The sequence below is a fragment of the Platichthys flesus genome, chromosome 20 (genome assembly GCF_949316205.1).
Source record: "Platichthys flesus chromosome 20, fPlaFle2.1, whole genome shotgun sequence".
NCBI classification, from domain to species: Eukaryota; Metazoa; Chordata; class Actinopteri; order Pleuronectiformes; family Pleuronectidae; genus Platichthys; species Platichthys flesus.
Genome location: NC_084964.1, coordinates 16,351,058 through 16,369,513, shown reverse-complemented (window position 1 = coordinate 16,369,513; position 18,456 = coordinate 16,351,058). Strand labels below are relative to the sequence as shown.

The window sequence follows — 18,456 nt, the reverse complement described above, 5'->3', positions numbered from 1 at the left end:
CAGACCGGTAAAGAAATCTTTTATTTAGGATTTTATCAATTCACACACAAATCCTACTTACTGGAAGGGAAGAAAGATGCAAAGTCCATTGGAGCAGGCGAACTCGTCCAAGTGGCAGGTCCGATTGGGGCAGTTCTGGAGCTCATCCGCCGAATTGGCACAATCTTTCTCCCCATCACACAGAAAGCTTAAGGGCACACAGCGTGGGTTGCCGGGATGCCAGGTTGGGCAGGTGAACTGGTCAGAACTGCAGGTACGTTGTCCTGCAGGGGACAGAGAGAGAGAATGAGAAGGGTCTTTGGGGAATAGAGGATTTACATGCGTTAAACCCACATTTAAAAAACTCAAATGATTTACTCTAATTTCAAAGCTAGCTTCTTACAAATCAAACTAAATACACAGATCACCAACCCTACCATCACAAATAATTCTCTAAATTCGATCTCACCACATTGTAGCTCAAAAGCCTCATCACTGTTGTCCCAACAGTCACTGTTGCCATCACAGACCAATGACTGGGGGATGCAGTTTCCATCGGTACAAGTGAACTGGCCGGGATTGCATGTCCTAATCTGGCCCTCTGCAAAGGAGCAGACAACAAACAGGCAATTCTCAAGAGGCAGTAAGTGATAGACTCTGAAAATATGATGTAACACTGGTTTCATTCCTGCATTTAAAATTCTGTAAAACACATCTAAATAGTTTTGATTCAGCTCGATATGTTTAATGTATGTTCCTGACATGTTAACTAATAGTGACAAGAGAGACAAAACAAATGAGTCCTGTCAAACTACCAAGACTAAGAATATGTTCTTTTTAATGAATTTTGAACTCACCACAACCTGGAGGTTCATCTGTCCCATCAACGCAGTCTCTGGTAAAGTCACACACCCAAGCCTGAGGGATACACTTGCCTGCATCGCAGCGGAACTGGTCAGGAGAGCATGTGCGACCCGCTGCAGTACAGTAACACATATGTGCAGTTTAGTAGATTTAGACTCAGTTTGGTAAAGCATGAGCTTCTCACGGCAGCAAAAGCAATCCTGGGTGTTTCAACTTGCCACAGAACAAAGGATTCTCATCGCTGTTGTCTCCACAGTCGTTGTAGCTGTCACACAGACTTCCAGGGTAAAGGCAGATGTTGGTTGAGTCACACTTCACCTGACCAGCAGGACACGTTCTGTCAGCTGAGGAGGGCCGGGGAGGACAACAGGGTCCGGGTCAGATATATAGATACAGTATTCATCCTTGTTATTTAGTAACATAGAGTCACGGGTGGAAGCTGCCAACTGCAACCATAAAATTCAACTATCTGCTTTTGAGAAACGCTTTGCTTCAACTCAAGTTACTGAGGAAAGGTAGATGGCTATTCATGCATGAGGTGACTTCAGAGCAGAATGACTTAAAAACCTGTATTCCAATCTTGCTGTTGTAACTAATTCTACTATAACCGATTCCTCAGTGAGTTACTTGATCCCTTGATCGGCCTGATCACTACTCACGGCAGTTGATTTCGTCAGAGGTGGCATTGTCCCTGCAGTCGTTGCTACCGTCACAGACAAATGCTGCGCTGATGCAGCGTCCGTTGCCACAGGTGAACTCGGTGGTGGGGTTACACGTGGGGAAAGGGCAGCCCCTCTCATCACTGTTGTCCCCACAGTCATCTGTGTAGTCACAGGCGTAGCTGAGCGGCAGACAGCGGCCATTGTCGCAGGTGAAGTCTGTTGCTGAGCAGGTGTGGAAAGCTGCACAGGAGGAAACGACAGAGAGGCTACATCTATCCGTCTAATCAACGCTGCCATGCTGTTCAAGGTTAGATTAAAGTTCCTTTCTTACCACACACTCTCTGCAGCTCGTCCGAGTCATCGTGGCAGTCGTTGAAGCCGTCGCACTTCCATTTAGATGAGATGCAGTCCCCGTTGAGGCAGGTGAACTGCTCTGGCTTACATCGTGTCCCTGTGTCTTTGATACAGTCTTTGCCGTTGTTGGCGAGGTACCAGTTTCCCTGATGAGGACACTGGCACTCTGGACCCAGTGGACCTGCAGGAGAGGTGAGGGAATTTAATACCATGAACTTCAGGAGAAATTCATGGAACATAGATAGAATTATATTTTGTAGATCTTTATGTGTCTTTTCATTGTTTAGGATGGTCAGAGTTCAGTATGGCAAGAAGGCTTTACGTATCTTAAATTGAGCATAGATTAGCCTCTAGTGCGCTATATCTTCCTGGTTTCCTACCACCCAGGTTGTCTCTTACCAGGAACACAGACATGACTGCAGCCTCCGTTGAACTGCTGACAGGAGCTGGAGCAGCTCTCCTGCTTGAATGCAGTATAAACATGGATGTCGTTTGGCCGGTACTGCAGGTCCTGGGCCAGCACTGTAAAGCCAGAGCCATCTTCCTTTCCAGCCCTGAAGACGCCTCTCTCAGTCCAGTCAGTCCAGAAAATGTCCTGCTGGAAGACAGTCAAGGCGTACGGGTATTGGACGCCCTGCAAGATCACTTGTCGGTTCTCACCAGTTAGAGTAGACCGCTCTATCTTGTCTCTGTGGGAAGCACAAAGGGAGGAGAGAAGTTGACAAAGATAAATCTGAGCTGTATGGATTCTGCTGCAGCAAAGTATTTATAAAAGACTGGACATACAATGAAGAGTCTGCCCAGTAGAGCATCCTTTCTTTGTAATCCAGAGACAGGCCATTCGGTGTAGTCAGGCTGCTGTTGATGATATCGGTACGGAAGTTTCCACCCAGTGTGGCCCTCTCGATCTTCGCTGGGACGCCCCAGTCAGTCCAGTAGAGGTAACTAGGCAGAAAGAGAGCCCATACTTTAATGATGCTAACTAACCAGTCTGTGGATATTTGCATGTGATATAATGATCGGTTGCTTTTACCCATAGCAGGGGTCGACAACGATGCCTCTGGGACGATTTGAATGGGCGATGATGGAGCGGTTCATCCCGTCCACTCCAATGGACTGGACATTACGTGTATAGTAGTCAGTAAAGTAGAGGCGCTTGTTGACCCAGTCATAGGCCACTCCCTCAGGATCATCCAAATCTGTGCAATATAACACAGAGGTGAGGATACAGTAATAATTAGAGACAAAACGAGATATGGATCTAAAACAGACTGGTTGAGAGAGAACAATGTAAATGCAATGACAAGCTATGCTGTACTCACTTGTAGCTATATAGACAGGAGGGCTGGTGATGGATGTTGTAGTGACGTAGCCAATCCTGCTTTGTCCGATCCCCAAATACTGGGTGAAGAAAATCCGCTTCTCCTTGAAGTCATAATCCAGCGCCATCGTGTTGTAGCCGGAGTTCACCGCTGGATAGGGAGTGCTGTGGTCCGCAGGGTCTAACCTCAGGCTACTCAGTGTGTAGTCTGTGGTGAAAATGAGAAACTCATCCAGGCCATAACCACACGTTACCCCGTTAGTAAGGAGCGACCCATGCGCGCAGTCACATTTGGGTTTCTCCTGGCCCGGGATGGCAAAGCAGAGCTGCTGGCAGCGTCCGTTATCTTCTCCACATGGGTTAAAGTCGACCAGGTTGGCAGATGTGGGCTGGACATGAGCATCAAATATGGCGACGTCCATCAGCCCATCAAGACTGTCTCGTATGACCTGGTTACGATGCAAATAATAATGTTATTTATTCAGTAACACAGGAATAGAACATTAACAACAATAGTTTTAATTGTCCTGAATTGACTCATAATGCCAAGTGTGTCACTCTTGTTATATCCTACTTCATTACTTTTTAGATATGGACACAACTGTTACAATACTTTTTTTAAGACTAATTTGAATCTTACCTCCGGCTGGTCAGTATTGGCTGGGTCCTTACTGGCCTGGAACAGCTTCCCCAGCTTCTTATCCACCCACAGCATATGGTTTCCAAATAAAGCCAAGCCTGTGGGAGATGGATAACGACTCCCGTACCTGACAATCTGCCTCTGTGTCCCGTCTGTGTCCATGCGCGAGATCATATCAAGAACATCATCTGTCCAATAGAGAAAGTTGCTCGTGTAATCTACAGTTAGGCCGCGAGGTGAAGCCAGGCTCTCTGATGCCAGCACCGTGCGGTTGGTGCCATCCAGCAGAGCTCGCTCAATTTTAGGTGTTTGGCCGCCATCTACCCAGAAGAGGTAGCGGAGCTTGGGGCTGACGGCCAGGTCACGGGGTTGATCCTCGGAGGACTTGAGAAGAATCTTTCTGTAGGTGGTGTTGATGGCAAGTACTTCCAGGAAGGTTTCGCTGTCAAAGGCGTTGGTAAAGTATAGGTTACCTGAAGGAGTGAAAGGCCAAGAGGGAATGAAGAGAACGTTAATATCAGCAGCTTAGGTGACTGACTGGGTCAAATATGTTTATTTTTTAGGGAAATTAAGACACGTTATTATTTTTTTTGCTCCTAAGATAATGGATGAATAAAGGGATGGTTGGATGGATGAGTCGCTTCATACCTGCAATCCAATCTATTGCGAGGCCCTGAATGCCTCTTTTTCCAACGCCTGAGGTGATGACACTGCTGTATCCGTCTCCATCAGTTTTTGTTTTAAAGATCCCTCTGTACGAGGTGGAGGTGGAGTTGTCAGTCCAGAAAATAGAGCCAGATTCAATATGGAGGTCCAGTTTGTCCTTAGTGGAGTAGGAAGCTTCAAAAGAGGAAAAATACTAGTTGTAGTAACTGATTATTTTGTAATAACAGACAATATGCAGGAAGCAGAATTATAACATGAAGTAAACACACATCCACCGACAGGAACCATTGCCTCCGAGTGGTCCGAGCTGTTTATGTGGAAGCCACGGATGAAGTTGGGGCTGGAAACGATGGCGAAGGATTCATACTGTTCGCAGCGGGAGCCATCTTGTGAGGGGATAAAGCCTGTGGTGCAGGCACAGGTCTTCTGATTGTCTGGTTTGGGAAGACAGAGGTGAGGACAGCCCCCGTTGTTGGAGCTGCAGGCATTGGTGGTCCCTGCTGAGTCTGAGTGGAGGATAAAAGACAAAGTTGGACCGGCAAACAGCGCTCAAATACACCATATCTGACTTTATCCTAATCCTGTTCTTATCATTTTTTTGGTACGTGGGGAGAAAATCCTCTATTATCTATTATTACCTATTATTATCTAAACTCAGCAAAATTGGATTTATTTTCTGCAACATTTGATGAAACAATAGTTTTGTCTCTCTCCCTAAAATTTAGAGTTTATTGTTCTTATCATTTCTATTTTAGTGAATATGTGTTGTCAATTTATTTTGCATCAGCATGTGTGAAGGGGATTTAAAAGTATGAGTATGAAAAGTATGAGTTTCTTTAATTACCAGTGTCTTATCAATGAATTTAGAAGACAGGGAAATCTCCCAAACTTCAAGAACGGAAGCTTGTTTCTAATTTTGATTAAAGTAAAGTAATCTTCCATTTTTTTTAATGATCTATGAGGACTGTAAATGCCATATGAACATAAGTGGCCCTGTTGTGTGGTGTCCTTGAAGAGGACACTAAGATCATGCTCACTCCCTCACAGGCAGTCTGGCAGTAATAACCTGTTGCATAATAAATAAGCATTAAGGATGAAAATCACAAGGACAGACAACAACGACTGAATGAAATATCTGTAAATCCCGCACCGTCTCTGGCGTGCACTTTGAGAGCACGCAGACCGGACATGCCACTCCTCATCACCACCATGTTGGCACCGGTGTCCTTGTCCACCCTCTCAATGACCTCGAAGTCCAGGTCTGTGTAGTAGAGGTGGTTCTGGTAGACCGTCAGCCCCCAGGGATGGGACAGACCACTGACCACCGTCACCCGGGTCACTCCGTCCATGGTGCCACTTTCGATCTGGGCCAAAAGAAAGGAGGTTGCTGAATGTATTTGAATCAAGTCCAAGGTAAATATAGACATCGACATCATCAATAAAACACAGCTAACACTAAAACGTCCAGTATGTGTACACACCACCCCAGAGCCTGCTACACCCCAGTACAGTTTTCTGACAGAGACGTCAGCAGAGATGAATCCTATGTTCGCCAAGTTGCCCGTGTAGAGGTTCCTGACATTTCCTCCGTCCATGTCCGAGCTGCCAACCTTAGGGGGAACGCCACTGTCCGACCCCTTGTCTGTCCAAAACAATTTCCTGCAGGGACAAGATTGGAGAGTCTAAATACGAGAAACAACTGAACATCATCATTTACACAGTTGTAAAAAAGAGAAGTGTTTGCGCCCATGCTAGTTAATTGAAATAAGACAACAAATAGCTTTTTATAGTTAGTTTTCTCAGTGGACAGATGCTTTACCCCCGGGCTGGATCCAAGGCTATTCCAATGGGTTCTCCCACGCCCTCAGGTTTGCCATTGGAGGTGATGAGGGTCTTCCTATAGTGCTGGTTCCCATCGACACGGATTACCTAAGTGAATTTGTAAGCTTTGTTTATTTACTTGCACAATGAAAAATTGAAACAGAAATCAAGAGACAGAAATTTAATAAAATATAACATGTACATTTAAATAAACATAATAGATAAATACAAATATTTTTATTTAGTCCAACCTTGACGTTATGAGGATAGTTTCTGCAACAAAGGGCTCTGGTCTTGTCTCAGAAAGTGCTTACCTCAATGGTTTTAACAGTGGGATTGGTGTAATACATTATTCGGCTTATCCAATCAAAAGCCAGACCAGATGGTGAGCCCATGAAAGCAGCTGGCGCAAACTCCGACCTGTTGGTACCACTGGTTTGCACTCGCCAAATAGAACCCTGATATCAGAGCAAAATCAGACACAGTTATCAAAGCCATCCTCAAAGCTCCAGAAACAAGTGTTTTAATTTAAGCCCCCCACTTACAGTGCCCTGCACCCAGTAGACAAACTGCTCCTGGTCGTCAAAGTCGATGTCCTGCCCCTGGCTGATGCCTGAAACCGGGGCCATTGCATTGTTTGAGGGGTCAGCGGGGTCCAGAGGGACTCCAAAAATCACTGAGTCTCTCACCACCATCAAGAAGGGAGTGTTATCTAGAGCAGAAAAGGACAACACGAGATGAGAGGAAGACAATTCTCACACAAAGGGATCTCAAGCTGTTTAGAGTCTATAACAGACTCATCATCATTGATTCAGAAGTCTCCATTCAGACGTCTTCATAATATACAGCGTAGACACTCACCTTTGATACATGTGCGTCGATCAGCGTCCAGCTTCCAGCCCGACTGACAGTGGCAGGTGTAGTACCTGGGTCTCAGGGCCGACAGCAGGCACAGCTGAGTGCACATGTGTTCTCTGCATGGGTTGAGGGCTGAATACAAAATCACATTGTCACCTTCAATTCCTACTTTTAGATTTGTATCTGTGTATGATTAGGTGCAGCTCACAATTAAGACTTAGTTTAGTTGGGATTAGCACAACATTTAAATACAATGAAGAAAACTACAAGAAAGTAAATTAGATTTGCTTCTTAATGAAAATTACCACTGGGTTGTTTGTTGGGATGGTCCATCACGATGCCCATTGGTTGGAAGACATCATTCATCAGAGTGGTGATGTTGCCACCGTGGAACTTGTTGGTTCTCATCACTTTGCTGGTGTAGCGCTCGGACCAGTAGACGCTGTCCTCGAAGATGGTCATGCCGTGCGGGTGCTGGAGAACCTGGAGCGAGGGGGGGGGATGCAAAGTATAAATGTAAAGTATAAAGCTATACATTTTTTCACTACTTTGATTTATCATTTAATTTTGATTAATGATTTGTCACCGACTTGTTAATCTTCCTAAAAAACGTAATAGAACTAAACCCACCAGGTCACTCGCCAAGACCTGTTGGCGGTTGTTGCCATCATAGTCACAGTAGTCAATATATTTGAGGTAGGCGTCTGCAAAGTAGACCCTGCGTGTGGTGTAGTCCAGGGCCAGGCCGTTGGGCCAGTAGAGCTTCGTTCTGACGATGACTCGTCTCATGGATCCGTCCATGTCGGCCCTCTCAATCCTGGGATTCTGACCCCAGTCTGACCAGAACATCAGGTTGGTGCTGGGAGGAATGAGAGTTTAATACTCAAGAGAGTTGAAAGACACGATTTCATGGATTAATCTGAAAGTTCAAAGTCGTGTTTTACTAGTTGCGAGGGTCCAGAACTAGTCCCCGGGGGCTGGTGACGTTCTTAGTGAGGAGGACTTTGCGGAAGCGACCATCCAGAGTGGACACCTCAATGTTCTCCATGACAGAGTCGGTCCAATAAAGGTTCCGACCCACCCAGTCCACAGCTATACTCTCTGGCACCATTAAACCAGTGGAGAATACCTGGAAAAACAGACATATTTAATCCCGTTCATGAGACTAGTCTCACAGTTTTAAATGAATCCATCTGTGTGATCATTTCTCTTACTTCCTGTCTGTCGGTGCCATTCTGGTTGGAACGCCATATCTTCTTCTGTGAAGCATCTGCCCAGTAGATTTTGGAGGTCACGCGATCAAAGTCTACGGTCACTATGCTTGAACCGCTGACCACTGGATGCAGCAGGGGTGGTCTCAGATAGATGCGGTTGGTGATTATCTGGCTACGCTTAGCAACCAGGAGTATAGCTGCTAGCTGGTCTAAAAGCAGAAAAATATAATGTTTCACACCAGAATCATATCTCACTGCTGTGTTTGCATTTAGCATATAACTGTATTAGTGTATTACTATGTTATCACTTATTTTAACTTCCTGTTTATGCTGCATTTATTGAATTGTGACGCTTGCTGTTTACCGGCAGCTTTGCAGGTGCGTCCATCGGGCTCAAGGAGGTAACCATCCGAGCAGTAGCACCGGAAGCTCCCTCTCTCGTTGTAGCACTGCTGGCTGCAGAAACCAGGGATCAGACACTCGTTGATGTCCTCACAGGTCTTGGAGTCGTTGAGTTGAAGTCCTGAAGGACACGTGCACTGAGCCCCAAAAGGTCCTTGGACACAGTCATGACTGCAGCCCCCGTTGTTCAGCACACAATCATCTTGGTCTTCATGAACGGACATAACATTGAGTTAGTGAGGAACAAGCTGCATTTATTGTTAGCGACTTTTGCTTTTATTTGATTTCTGTCAATTAAGTGTCACATTCTGCCACCTTCATGAAGTTCTTATTTTTTGTTTTGAAAGATATCCTTTGTGATTATGTTGAAGTGACTGAAAGACATATCGCACGATAATGCAAGACAGAAAACTCACTGCAGATTGGTGACTCGTCTGCTCCGTTGGGACAGTCCCTCTGTCCGTTGCACACCTTGTCCAAGTCTATGCACGCCAGGTCAGTGGGGCACTGCCACTGGCCGGATGGACAACTGAAAGGAGGAGTGGGGCAGTTCTGTTCATCGCTCATGTCCCGACAGTCATTGTCACCATCGCACAGCCAAATTGTCGGGATGCACATTTTGTTGGTGCACTGGAAGTTGCTGGATCCGCAAGTGGTAGGTGGGCAGGAGTTGTGTTCGTCTGATCCGTCCTCACAGTCTGGATGTCCGTCACACTCCCACTCGCCTGGTACACAGAACCCATCGGCCTGGCACTGGAACTCATCGTTGTGGCAGAGGCCTGGTCCTCGAGTGGCTGTCGGGTCCAAAGACATTTTAAATGATTGAAACTGCAGTGAAACATTTCAGTGATTTACAGAAACAGAAATCTGAAAAACAAGAGAGAGGTGTAATATGTATTCGATTGCATTGATTCACATGAATCACGTTACAAACCAATAAAATTAAAGTAAAAGGTCATTGTTAATAATAATGGTAATAATGGAAATAAATCAGAATGTCAAGTGGTGCAATCTTTCATGATCGTTTTTTTAAATATATAGTCAAAGTCTGTGTTGTCAGCTTACGACAGTCTCGCTCATCCGAATGGTCCCTGCAGTCAAACACCCCATCACACTGATATATCGTATTGACACACTGGTCCCCGCTGGCACAGGCAAACTCAAAGGAGGCACAGGAAAACTCTTAAAATGAAGAAGAAGGAAAGAAGAGGGAAAAGATAAGTAAAGACAAAGATATCTCTGTTAGACATAAACAATCGACATAAACTGTGACGTTATAGTTATTCCTATACCACAGTTTTTCTCATCAGATCCATCAAAGCAGTCCTGGTCCCCATCGCAGACGTAGGAGTTGAAGATACAGCGGTGGTCGGGGCACAGGAAGTAAGTTGGGGGGCATGTAGTGATGGTTGAATCTGCCAATCACAGATATAACAGCGATTTTTCAGTATCTTTAAAAACGTGTAGAATAACATGAAGTGCAATCTCATAAAGTCTGAAATGATAATGGGCTGACGGCCGCAGACTTACTGCAGCCTCGTTCATCAGAGCCGTCGCCACAGTCGTTGTCACCGTCACACAGCCACAGTTTAGAAATACACCTGCTGTTATCGCAGGTGAAGAAGTCGGCTGTGCAGGTGGTGGGAAGATGAGTGGGACAGTTATTCTCATCAGAACCATCGCCGCAGTCATCCATGCCGTCACAACGCCAACCGGTGAGGATGCAGTGCTTATTGTTGCAGGTGAATGCTTGTGGAGAGCAGGTCGCTCCTGGTAAAGACATAAGAGGCAGGTACTTGGATTAATACATTTGTCTTTACTCAATAATTCTCCTAATCCTCATAGGGTTTTTGAGAGATCCACCTGTATCTGTGCAGTTGGCCTCATCACTCTTATCTATGCAGTCGAAGACCCCATCACAGCGGTAGGAGTTGGGCCGGCAACGTCCTTCGTCACACTCGAAGGAGTTGTCCCCACAGATGTTGTCGGGTGGGATGACGGAATCGTCCTTGATGCAGTCCCTCTGGTTGGCCTGGAGTTTCATGCCGTATGGACAGCCGCACACTCGATTGAAGGAGGGGGTTGGGAAACAGAAGTGGCTGCACCGCCCGTTGGCCACCACATTGCACCGGCTGGTTAACGCTGTCGGGAGGATGATGGAGAGGGTCAGTGGGTTTTCATAGATTACGATATCTACCTGCTCAACTAAGGCCCTGGACCTGCAGTCATTGTTTGACACATGCAATATGAATATGATCTTTTTTATTAATTCTCTCCCCGCTTAACAGCTGTCATACCCTCTTGATCCAGTTCGTGTTCCCAGTTATCTAACCTGTCACAGTTCTGGCCTTTACCTAACCTCAGTTACTGTAGGGAGGGAGTGTTGGACTCCAGTGTGTGAACTTACTGCTGTGAAGGTCGGCTGTGTAGGCCTTAACATTCATGATCCCAGTGACTCCTTGTCTGATCATGATGTTTCCGCCTCCATCCCTCTTCCTCATCTCGAATATTCCTCTGGTCCGTGTGTCAGACACGTACAGGTAATCTATGTTGAAAATAGATGGAGAAGACAGTGGTATAAAGGAACTGAGAAAATGATACACTTTCACAAAATATAATAAATGTTTGTGAGCTGTAATAAAGTCATTTCAGAAAGTGCACAATAAGTGGAATATGCATTTCATTATCTTCCCGCTGTGTGAACATGTGTTGTTTGTTAAAAGTAGAAGAACGACTTTTGTAATAAAGTTTAGGTTTTACTTTGACAAAAGCAGCAGCATATGAGGAGAGAGTGAGGAACCAACCTGAGTAAATAGTCAGAGAGAAGGGTTGAGTGATCTGGCCGATATTGGTAAACACCTGTCTGTCATAGCCTTGGATGCTAATGTGACCAATCTGGTCCAAGAGGGAATCCACCCAGTACACCCTGTCCATCCTGTCGAAGACCAGTCACAAGCAATTCATCAGTTCATTTAAAGGGAGGGTCCATTCAAAATTCATTATAATATTTCTTGCTCTAAATCATTTGCAGGAATCGATCAGTGTTTCACTCTGAATCTTACACGTAGTCCACAGAGAGCCCGTATGGCCATCCCAGTGTCGTGTTGACCAGAGGAACAGCATTGCTGCCGTCAGTGAAGCCCCTCATGATGACCGCTGGACGGTACCAGTCAGACCAGAACAAGTAGCTGTCAACATGTGAGGGGACACGTTGGACGACAGATTTGTTTATCTCAATGTACTTATGTGCAACCATTAAAAGACTGAAATGTATATACGCCTGATAACTTTGAGCACTCACCCAGCACTAGGATGCACTGCGATTCCCTTCGGGTTCCTCAGGCCCGTCACAATGTCTCGTCTGGACTTGTCTTTGACATTGAGGGCCACCACCGTCTTGTAAGAGCTTGTGGTCCAAAACAAAACATTGGAGGTCCAGTCATAAGCCATGGCATCAACTACTCCCACTCTGTAGCCTGTCAAAATCTGTTGGACTGACAATGCACAAAGAAAATCACCACAGTGAGATGGGTCCTAAAGGATGATGATAACAATGTGTAGCTTTTAGCATTGTGTGGTTTAAGCATTGGTGTTTCATTACATATATGCCGCAAAAACTCACCAGTCCCGTTGAGGTTTGACTTATAGATAAGTCCCTTGGACCTGTCATTGTAGAAAATTGCCTCCTCTTTGCCGTCGAACTCGACAGCAGAACCAGAGAAGGAACTCCCAAGCCCGTGGAGAGGCAGGATGACGTCCTCCTGGAGGGAAATGTTCAGTGGGATTCCCCGCACCGCAAGAGAGGTGGCCACCAGCAAGTAGTCCTTCACCTCTGTTTGAAGGAGGGACAGTGGTGACTGGCAGGGAATCAGACTCTCTGAATGTGATCATATGTACGACCCCTGCAGGTTTTACTGTTTCTTGTAAATAAATTGTTGATTTGAGATCATATTTGAGAAGGAAAGATATTATATAACACTGTACATTATTGTTTAAACCAAAAGAAGCCTTACTAAAGCAGGTGTGACGGTCTGGCTGAAGGTCATACCCGTGGCGACATTTGCAGCGGAAGCCAAGTCCCTCATTGTCGGAGCGGTGAGTCAAGACACAAATGTGCTGACAGCCGCCGTTGTGTTTGCCACATGGGTTCATCACTGCAAGACACGACAGGTGTGGTCATTTCAGTGAACAGTGAAGAAGAAAGACCTTTCAGGTGAGAGGTGCACTTCCTCACCAACAGGTTGCAGGACAGGGTGAGAGACAACAACATGACCCGGCTTCTGCGCGGTCCGATAGAGAAGTGAAGGGTTGCTGCCGTTGAACCGGTTGGCTCTCACCACACCCATCTTGGTCCAGTCAGTGAAGAACACGTGGTCTTCAAACACAGCAATTCCAAAAGGATGCGGAGCCTGGGTTCCACCATTAAGGACAATTTTCCTGGAAACAGCAACACCAGAGAATGGCCATCGAGCAGAATACAACATGGACGCAATGTTTCTGAAAGTTACTTCCTCAAATCTTCAACCTTTACCTGTCCAGCCCACTGTAGGTGACAGTCTCCACGGTGTCAAAGTGGCTGTCAGACCAGTAGACCCTCCGATTGACGATATCCAGAGTAATTCCTGTCGGAGTGCCGAGTCTAATCTTCACCAGCTCCAAGCGATTACTGCCATCCATGAAGGCACGTTCCAGCTTCACCTGCTCAGTGCTGGTGCCCTTGTCTGTGAAGAACATGTAGCTGCAGACAAAGAACAGACATGAAATGATGCTACACAATGCCAGTAAAAATCTCTGACGATAATAAGTAATACATTAATCAGATTCATTTGACATCTGCATTTCTAAGCTGATTCTAAGCTGATACCAAGACTAAAAGCTTTTAAACTCACCCCACTGTGGGGTCCAGGGCGAGTCCATGTGGCGTGTGCAGGTTTTCAGCCACCAGTGTGACCCGATTGTCTCCATCGTAGTCACACATGTCGATACGCTCCACCATGGCCTCTAGGACATAGAGTTTGAAGTTGATCCAGTCCACAGCGAGGTTCTGGACATTATTGACCGAGACTGCCAGAACCTCCTTGATGTTTCCCCCATTATAGTTGGTAGAATACACCTAAAAGAAAGAAAGAGTTTGGAATGAGTCTCAGAGGATCTCGGTCTTGCTTCAACAGGACGTTTTTTGTCGAGAACACTACTTATAACTGCTACATTTCAGTATACCTTTTCGGTATAAGTGTCACTCCAGAAAATAATGTCACTGCGCGAATGGTAGGCCACGCCCACAGCATAACCTTTGCCCTGAGACGGCACCAGAGTTCTGACGAGGCGTCCGTGGATATCTGCCATCATCACTTCTCCCCCGTTTGTGAAAATGAGCTGTGGTAGTCCAGCTGGAAAACACACACACTAGACTTCAGCGGTGAATTCGTTTTTTTAGTAAAGGTACATAAACACACAGAAAACCCACTTGTGTTATTGTTAAACATGAGAAAAATTTAACTTTTAGTAAATGCATTTGTGCGCTTGTACAACACATCAGGGTTTACATGTTAGCGTCTTCTTAAATATGTCACGTACTATCTTTACTCAATCGATAGCAGCAGCACAAAGATATTGTATAAACTCTGTACCTGATATATTGGCTTTGCAGATATGACCCTGCTCCAGGAAGTATCCACCGGCGCAGCTACAGTGATGTGTCCCAGGACGATCTTCACAAAGCTGGTCACAGATCCCCCAGATCTGACAGTCGTTATAGTCTGGGCAATAGAAACAGGCATAGGGTGAGGATTATCAAAACGTTATTTGGACATTAAAATAAAGATGGTGATTTTAGTTTCTTGAGCAAGGGAACGTATTCAATGTTTATGAAGCTTTTCTAAAACTGCGTGAGCTCTTGTTATCTGAGAATCGACTGCGACCGATGACACAGAAACTGTAGATAAATATGAAAAAGAAACGTACCGACACAGGAACGACTGTCATTGGCTACAACGAAACCATCAGGGCAGTAGCAAGCGCCTCCCTCAGGAGATGGGTGGCAGAAGAACTCACAGCTCAGGGTGGAGCAGCGATCAAGGCCTGTGTGTGAAATGTGAGCATCCTAGTTAAATTGAGGTCAGATCCCTTCAGGTTTCTACTGTGATCATTATCATGGCAGAACATTATCAGAACCACCTGACAGCCACCAGTAAATGATCGTGTTAAGTCAGGTGTGAGGGCGGCGATAAGGAAGGAAAGGTTATAATTACTGTCTGGACAGCTGACATCCAACAAACATGGGTATTATACGGCCATAACGTCTAAACCCGTGCTCCTGCATTTATAGTCCTATCAAAGTGAGGCACGTGCAGCAGCCTACGTTCGACTACATCTCTTTTTACAACAACAGTTAATTCAGCTCATTTGAATTCAGTCCTCCTGGTTTCCTCTGATCAGGTCTTTTTAACAGTCAGCGTAAAGACTAAAGAGAAATGAAAATAGTCACACATGGCAGCAGTATTATGTGAAGAAGTGTGACTTACTGCAGGTTTTCTGTGCGGTGGAGTTGTTCTCGTCTGTTCCTCCGGGACAGTCGGGTTTGCCGTCGCACACTTTGCCCACTGGTACACATTCTGTAGAGCCCGGGCATCCCCACTCACCAGGGTAACAGTCTCGAGAGTTGCTGTCTGAAAACCCCAGTAACACTTGTGATTATGATTTCTTAAAAATTTCCACGGGCTACTTTTTAATTGATGCCAAAAAAAAAGGTTTCTAGCCTTTGAGGAGTTGATTCGAAACAATTGTCCAAACTGCTCCAAGTATTTTGTTTGTGTTTATTTCTTTCTATTTTCGATTAATTTTTCATTTGTGCAATGCTGTAAATAAATCTTCATGTTGTACCAAATGTTCCTGTTCTAGGTAATAGTTCACCCTCAAGGACAAGTTCTCTCACCACATCCTTTCTCATCACTGTAGTCCCCACAGTCGTTGAACTTGTCGCACACCCACTTCTGAGGAATACAGCGACCGCTGGAACACGTGAACTCGTTGCCGCTGCAGCTCGGATACGCTGATGAAGGAAGTCACATTTACTCGTGTTTAATTCTTAACCATCTCCTTCAATCCGTCAATCTAACGTTAAAGGTCCAGTGTGTACGATTTAGGTGATTTGTCAGAAATTAAATATTAAACAGTCCTGGTGATGTTTTCACTGGTGTGTTTCATCTAAATTGTACAAATTAATGTTTATTTTTACATACTTCATGTTTACATCAGGAGCTGGTCCTCTCTACAGAGACATGCAACATGCAACTTCACCACTAGATGTCACTACATTCTACACACTGAACCTTTAAAGTAACGTAAAGTTCATTCATTCATTTTAAGCTGTAAATTATACATATATCAACAGAATAGTAAATTCCGGTTTAGCATTATCAATACTAACTTTAATGTTTGGATCACAGTTTGGGCTTTTCATGAGGAAACTTCATCAGTTCATCACTGATACGTCTTATGGGTTGTAGCACATTTATTTCAATTGATTGTTAACTGTAGAAATCAAAAAAGGCCTGTACATTGTCTGTCGGGTCGGGTCGTCATCCTTACCACAGTCTTGTTCATCACTGTTGTCCCCACAGTCGTCCCAGTGGTCACATACAAAGGACATTGGAATACAGTAGCCATTTGAACACTGATACTGGTGGATGGGGCAGTGCTGAGTCGCTGAAAACCAACAGAGTGAAGACATTTACAAACAACCTGTCAGTTATTGAAACCCACTGGAAATCAAACTGGATCTCACTAGCTCAACTAAAGCAACCTCAATTTGTACGAATAGCTTAGATAACCCTGAACAGAACATGGCCCACAACTTGATCAAATTTAAAATCAAATTACGCTTCATTAATTTGACTAATAAACTTCCAAATGAGTCTATAATAAATTATCTTTATGTAATGTCTACAGTTCAAACTTGCAGCAATTTATTGGGGGGAATCCGGAGATGTATAAATCTGGGTTAAGTAATTTTTGTCAGTCATTGTCTCAGTGCACCTCAACCGTAATTTCATAAACTATAACACTTTTGTTTGGGATAGGAAGTAATGCAGAATAGATCATTTTTTATCAGCTCTAATTCCATCAAGCTCAACTCACTGCAGTTGAATTCATCAGAGCCGTCTCGACAGTCCTGCCGTCCGTTGCAGTGCTGAGAGTTGCTATAACAGGCCCCGTTAGCACAAGTCTTCTCAGTGCAAGGAGGGTAGTCTGCACAAAAAACAAACATATTTTAATACCAACATAATGGTTCTTATTGAACAAGAGGTCTTCAACAACAAGATATTAGAGGAATGAAAAAGCATGTCCAGTATGTACGGTTCAGTGTGTTCAGTTCCCAGTAGAAGTCTTACTGCAGCTGTTCTCATCAGAGTTGTCCACACAGTCCTTCACGTGGTCACATCTGTAGCTAACTGGGATACACTGGCCCTCCTGGCATGTGAACTGGTCCGAGCTGCAGGTCCTTCCCCCTAAACCAAGAGCATATGAGTGGGGATGGTTTAGAGAAATGCTATGATGCAGGAAAATTATACTTTCAGTTAACAGAATGAGTACAGGCCAGATTCTCGATTCTCTAATATAGGTTCATTTGTTTGTCTTTCTGAAATGGAAAGCAATTAACAAAAACAAACGAGGATATAAAAACAGTAAAACCTTGACCCACAAGGTTGTTTTTTTTTTATAAACCACGAAAAGGACGTATCTCGTTAAGTTTGGCCCCATTTTTTCTTCTGTTTTGGTTAACATTTGATTACAGGCCTGTAAATAAAGTTTAAATTGAACTCAATGAATATCCTATAGCTTCAGTTTCAAACTGGGATGATGTGCCCACCTAGTGGTTGAACTCTTGTTCACTATGGTTGCCTGTAAACTTGTGCTCATATATGCACAGAGTTTATCATCAGGATTTTTAGATCACAGGTATGTTAACAGTCAGCATCAATCAATCAGCGTACCACAGCTTCTTTGTTCGTCCGAGCCATCGGTGCAGTCCTCCTCTCCATCGCAGACAAATCCCAATGAGATGCATTCACCACTTGTCACACATTTGAATTGCTGTGAGGTGCACGACGGACTTGCTGCCAACAGAACAATTGAAAAGTTTCCCCTTTATCAGTCACATAATCTGGTGGATATCCAAAATCCCCGAAACACTGGATTCTCATAAACGATTTGCTTGGTGGCCACTGTGCATGCTTTCAACGACTGGTTGTAATACTCACGACAGTTTAGCTCATCCGAGTCGTCTCTGCAGTCTTTGGTTCCATCACACCTCCAGGCTACGTTTATACACTGTCCACTGCTGCACTGAAACTCAGCGCTTCCACAGCTTCCTGCAGAAATCACACGCAGTGGCAAAAAGTCACCATTTATGTTTGAATTGGTGTTATGTGCTCTTGTCCTGGTTCAACATCGTCCAAAATGCTTTCAAATGTGTGATGTCCCTTGGGTGAAAAGAAAGAATATTTTACTGTTTCCTTGACAAATGAGTTACTATCTTTATGAGAGATGCAGCTTTTTAAACCTCAAATCATGTGATTTGAGGTTTAAAGGGTAGTTAATTCTTCACCTTGAAAGAAGAGTCCACCCTTTGACCTGAGAGAATTCAGGAAATCATATGAGACAGATTATTGT

At 44.7% G+C, this 18,456-nt stretch overlaps 1 protein-coding gene across 1 annotated transcript in view; it reads right to left on the bottom strand.

Annotated features, from left to right (window-relative positions):
• Positions 1-18,456, bottom strand: part of lrp2b (low density lipoprotein receptor-related protein 2b) — a 31,391-nt gene that overhangs the window by 12,415 nt on the left and 520 nt on the right. The window contains exons 2-49 of the mRNA XM_062414304.1: positions 18,045-18,155; positions 17,778-17,900; positions 17,175-17,291; positions 16,921-17,031; positions 16,372-16,488; positions 15,716-15,832; positions 15,306-15,449; positions 14,746-14,862; positions 14,412-14,540; positions 14,002-14,171; positions 13,671-13,894; positions 13,313-13,519; positions 13,016-13,218; positions 12,795-12,935; positions 12,404-12,613; positions 12,083-12,275; positions 11,844-11,969; positions 11,586-11,716; positions 11,189-11,326; positions 10,645-10,923; positions 10,312-10,551; positions 10,074-10,196; positions 9,847-9,963; positions 9,198-9,575; positions 8,744-8,989; positions 8,380-8,588; positions 8,110-8,294; positions 7,796-8,024; positions 7,471-7,648; positions 7,169-7,297; positions 6,853-7,019; positions 6,622-6,765; positions 6,306-6,415; positions 5,968-6,145; positions 5,637-5,850; positions 4,756-4,992; positions 4,469-4,660; positions 3,821-4,293; positions 3,182-3,629; positions 2,893-3,058; positions 2,646-2,804; positions 2,259-2,548; positions 1,837-2,040; positions 1,503-1,745; positions 1,062-1,187; positions 837-956; positions 449-580; positions 62-263 (exon numbers count right to left, since the gene is read on the bottom strand). Of these exons, the coding sequence (XP_062270288.1) occupies positions 62-263; positions 449-580; positions 837-956; positions 1,062-1,187; positions 1,503-1,745; positions 1,837-2,040; positions 2,259-2,548; positions 2,646-2,804; positions 2,893-3,058; positions 3,182-3,629; positions 3,821-4,293; positions 4,469-4,660; positions 4,756-4,992; positions 5,637-5,850; positions 5,968-6,145; positions 6,306-6,415; positions 6,622-6,765; positions 6,853-7,019; positions 7,169-7,297; positions 7,471-7,648; positions 7,796-8,024; positions 8,110-8,294; positions 8,380-8,588; positions 8,744-8,989; positions 9,198-9,575; positions 9,847-9,963; positions 10,074-10,196; positions 10,312-10,551; positions 10,645-10,923; positions 11,189-11,326; positions 11,586-11,716; positions 11,844-11,969; positions 12,083-12,275; positions 12,404-12,613; positions 12,795-12,935; positions 13,016-13,218; positions 13,313-13,519; positions 13,671-13,894; positions 14,002-14,171; positions 14,412-14,540; positions 14,746-14,862; positions 15,306-15,449; positions 15,716-15,832; positions 16,372-16,488; positions 16,921-17,031; positions 17,175-17,291; positions 17,778-17,900; positions 18,045-18,155 (8,947 nt within the window). The remainder of the gene's footprint in view (positions 1-61; positions 264-448; positions 581-836; positions 957-1,061; positions 1,188-1,502; positions 1,746-1,836; positions 2,041-2,258; positions 2,549-2,645; positions 2,805-2,892; positions 3,059-3,181; positions 3,630-3,820; positions 4,294-4,468; positions 4,661-4,755; positions 4,993-5,636; positions 5,851-5,967; positions 6,146-6,305; positions 6,416-6,621; positions 6,766-6,852; positions 7,020-7,168; positions 7,298-7,470; positions 7,649-7,795; positions 8,025-8,109; positions 8,295-8,379; positions 8,589-8,743; positions 8,990-9,197; positions 9,576-9,846; positions 9,964-10,073; positions 10,197-10,311; positions 10,552-10,644; positions 10,924-11,188; positions 11,327-11,585; positions 11,717-11,843; positions 11,970-12,082; positions 12,276-12,403; positions 12,614-12,794; positions 12,936-13,015; positions 13,219-13,312; positions 13,520-13,670; positions 13,895-14,001; positions 14,172-14,411; positions 14,541-14,745; positions 14,863-15,305; positions 15,450-15,715; positions 15,833-16,371; positions 16,489-16,920; positions 17,032-17,174; positions 17,292-17,777; positions 17,901-18,044; positions 18,156-18,456) is intronic.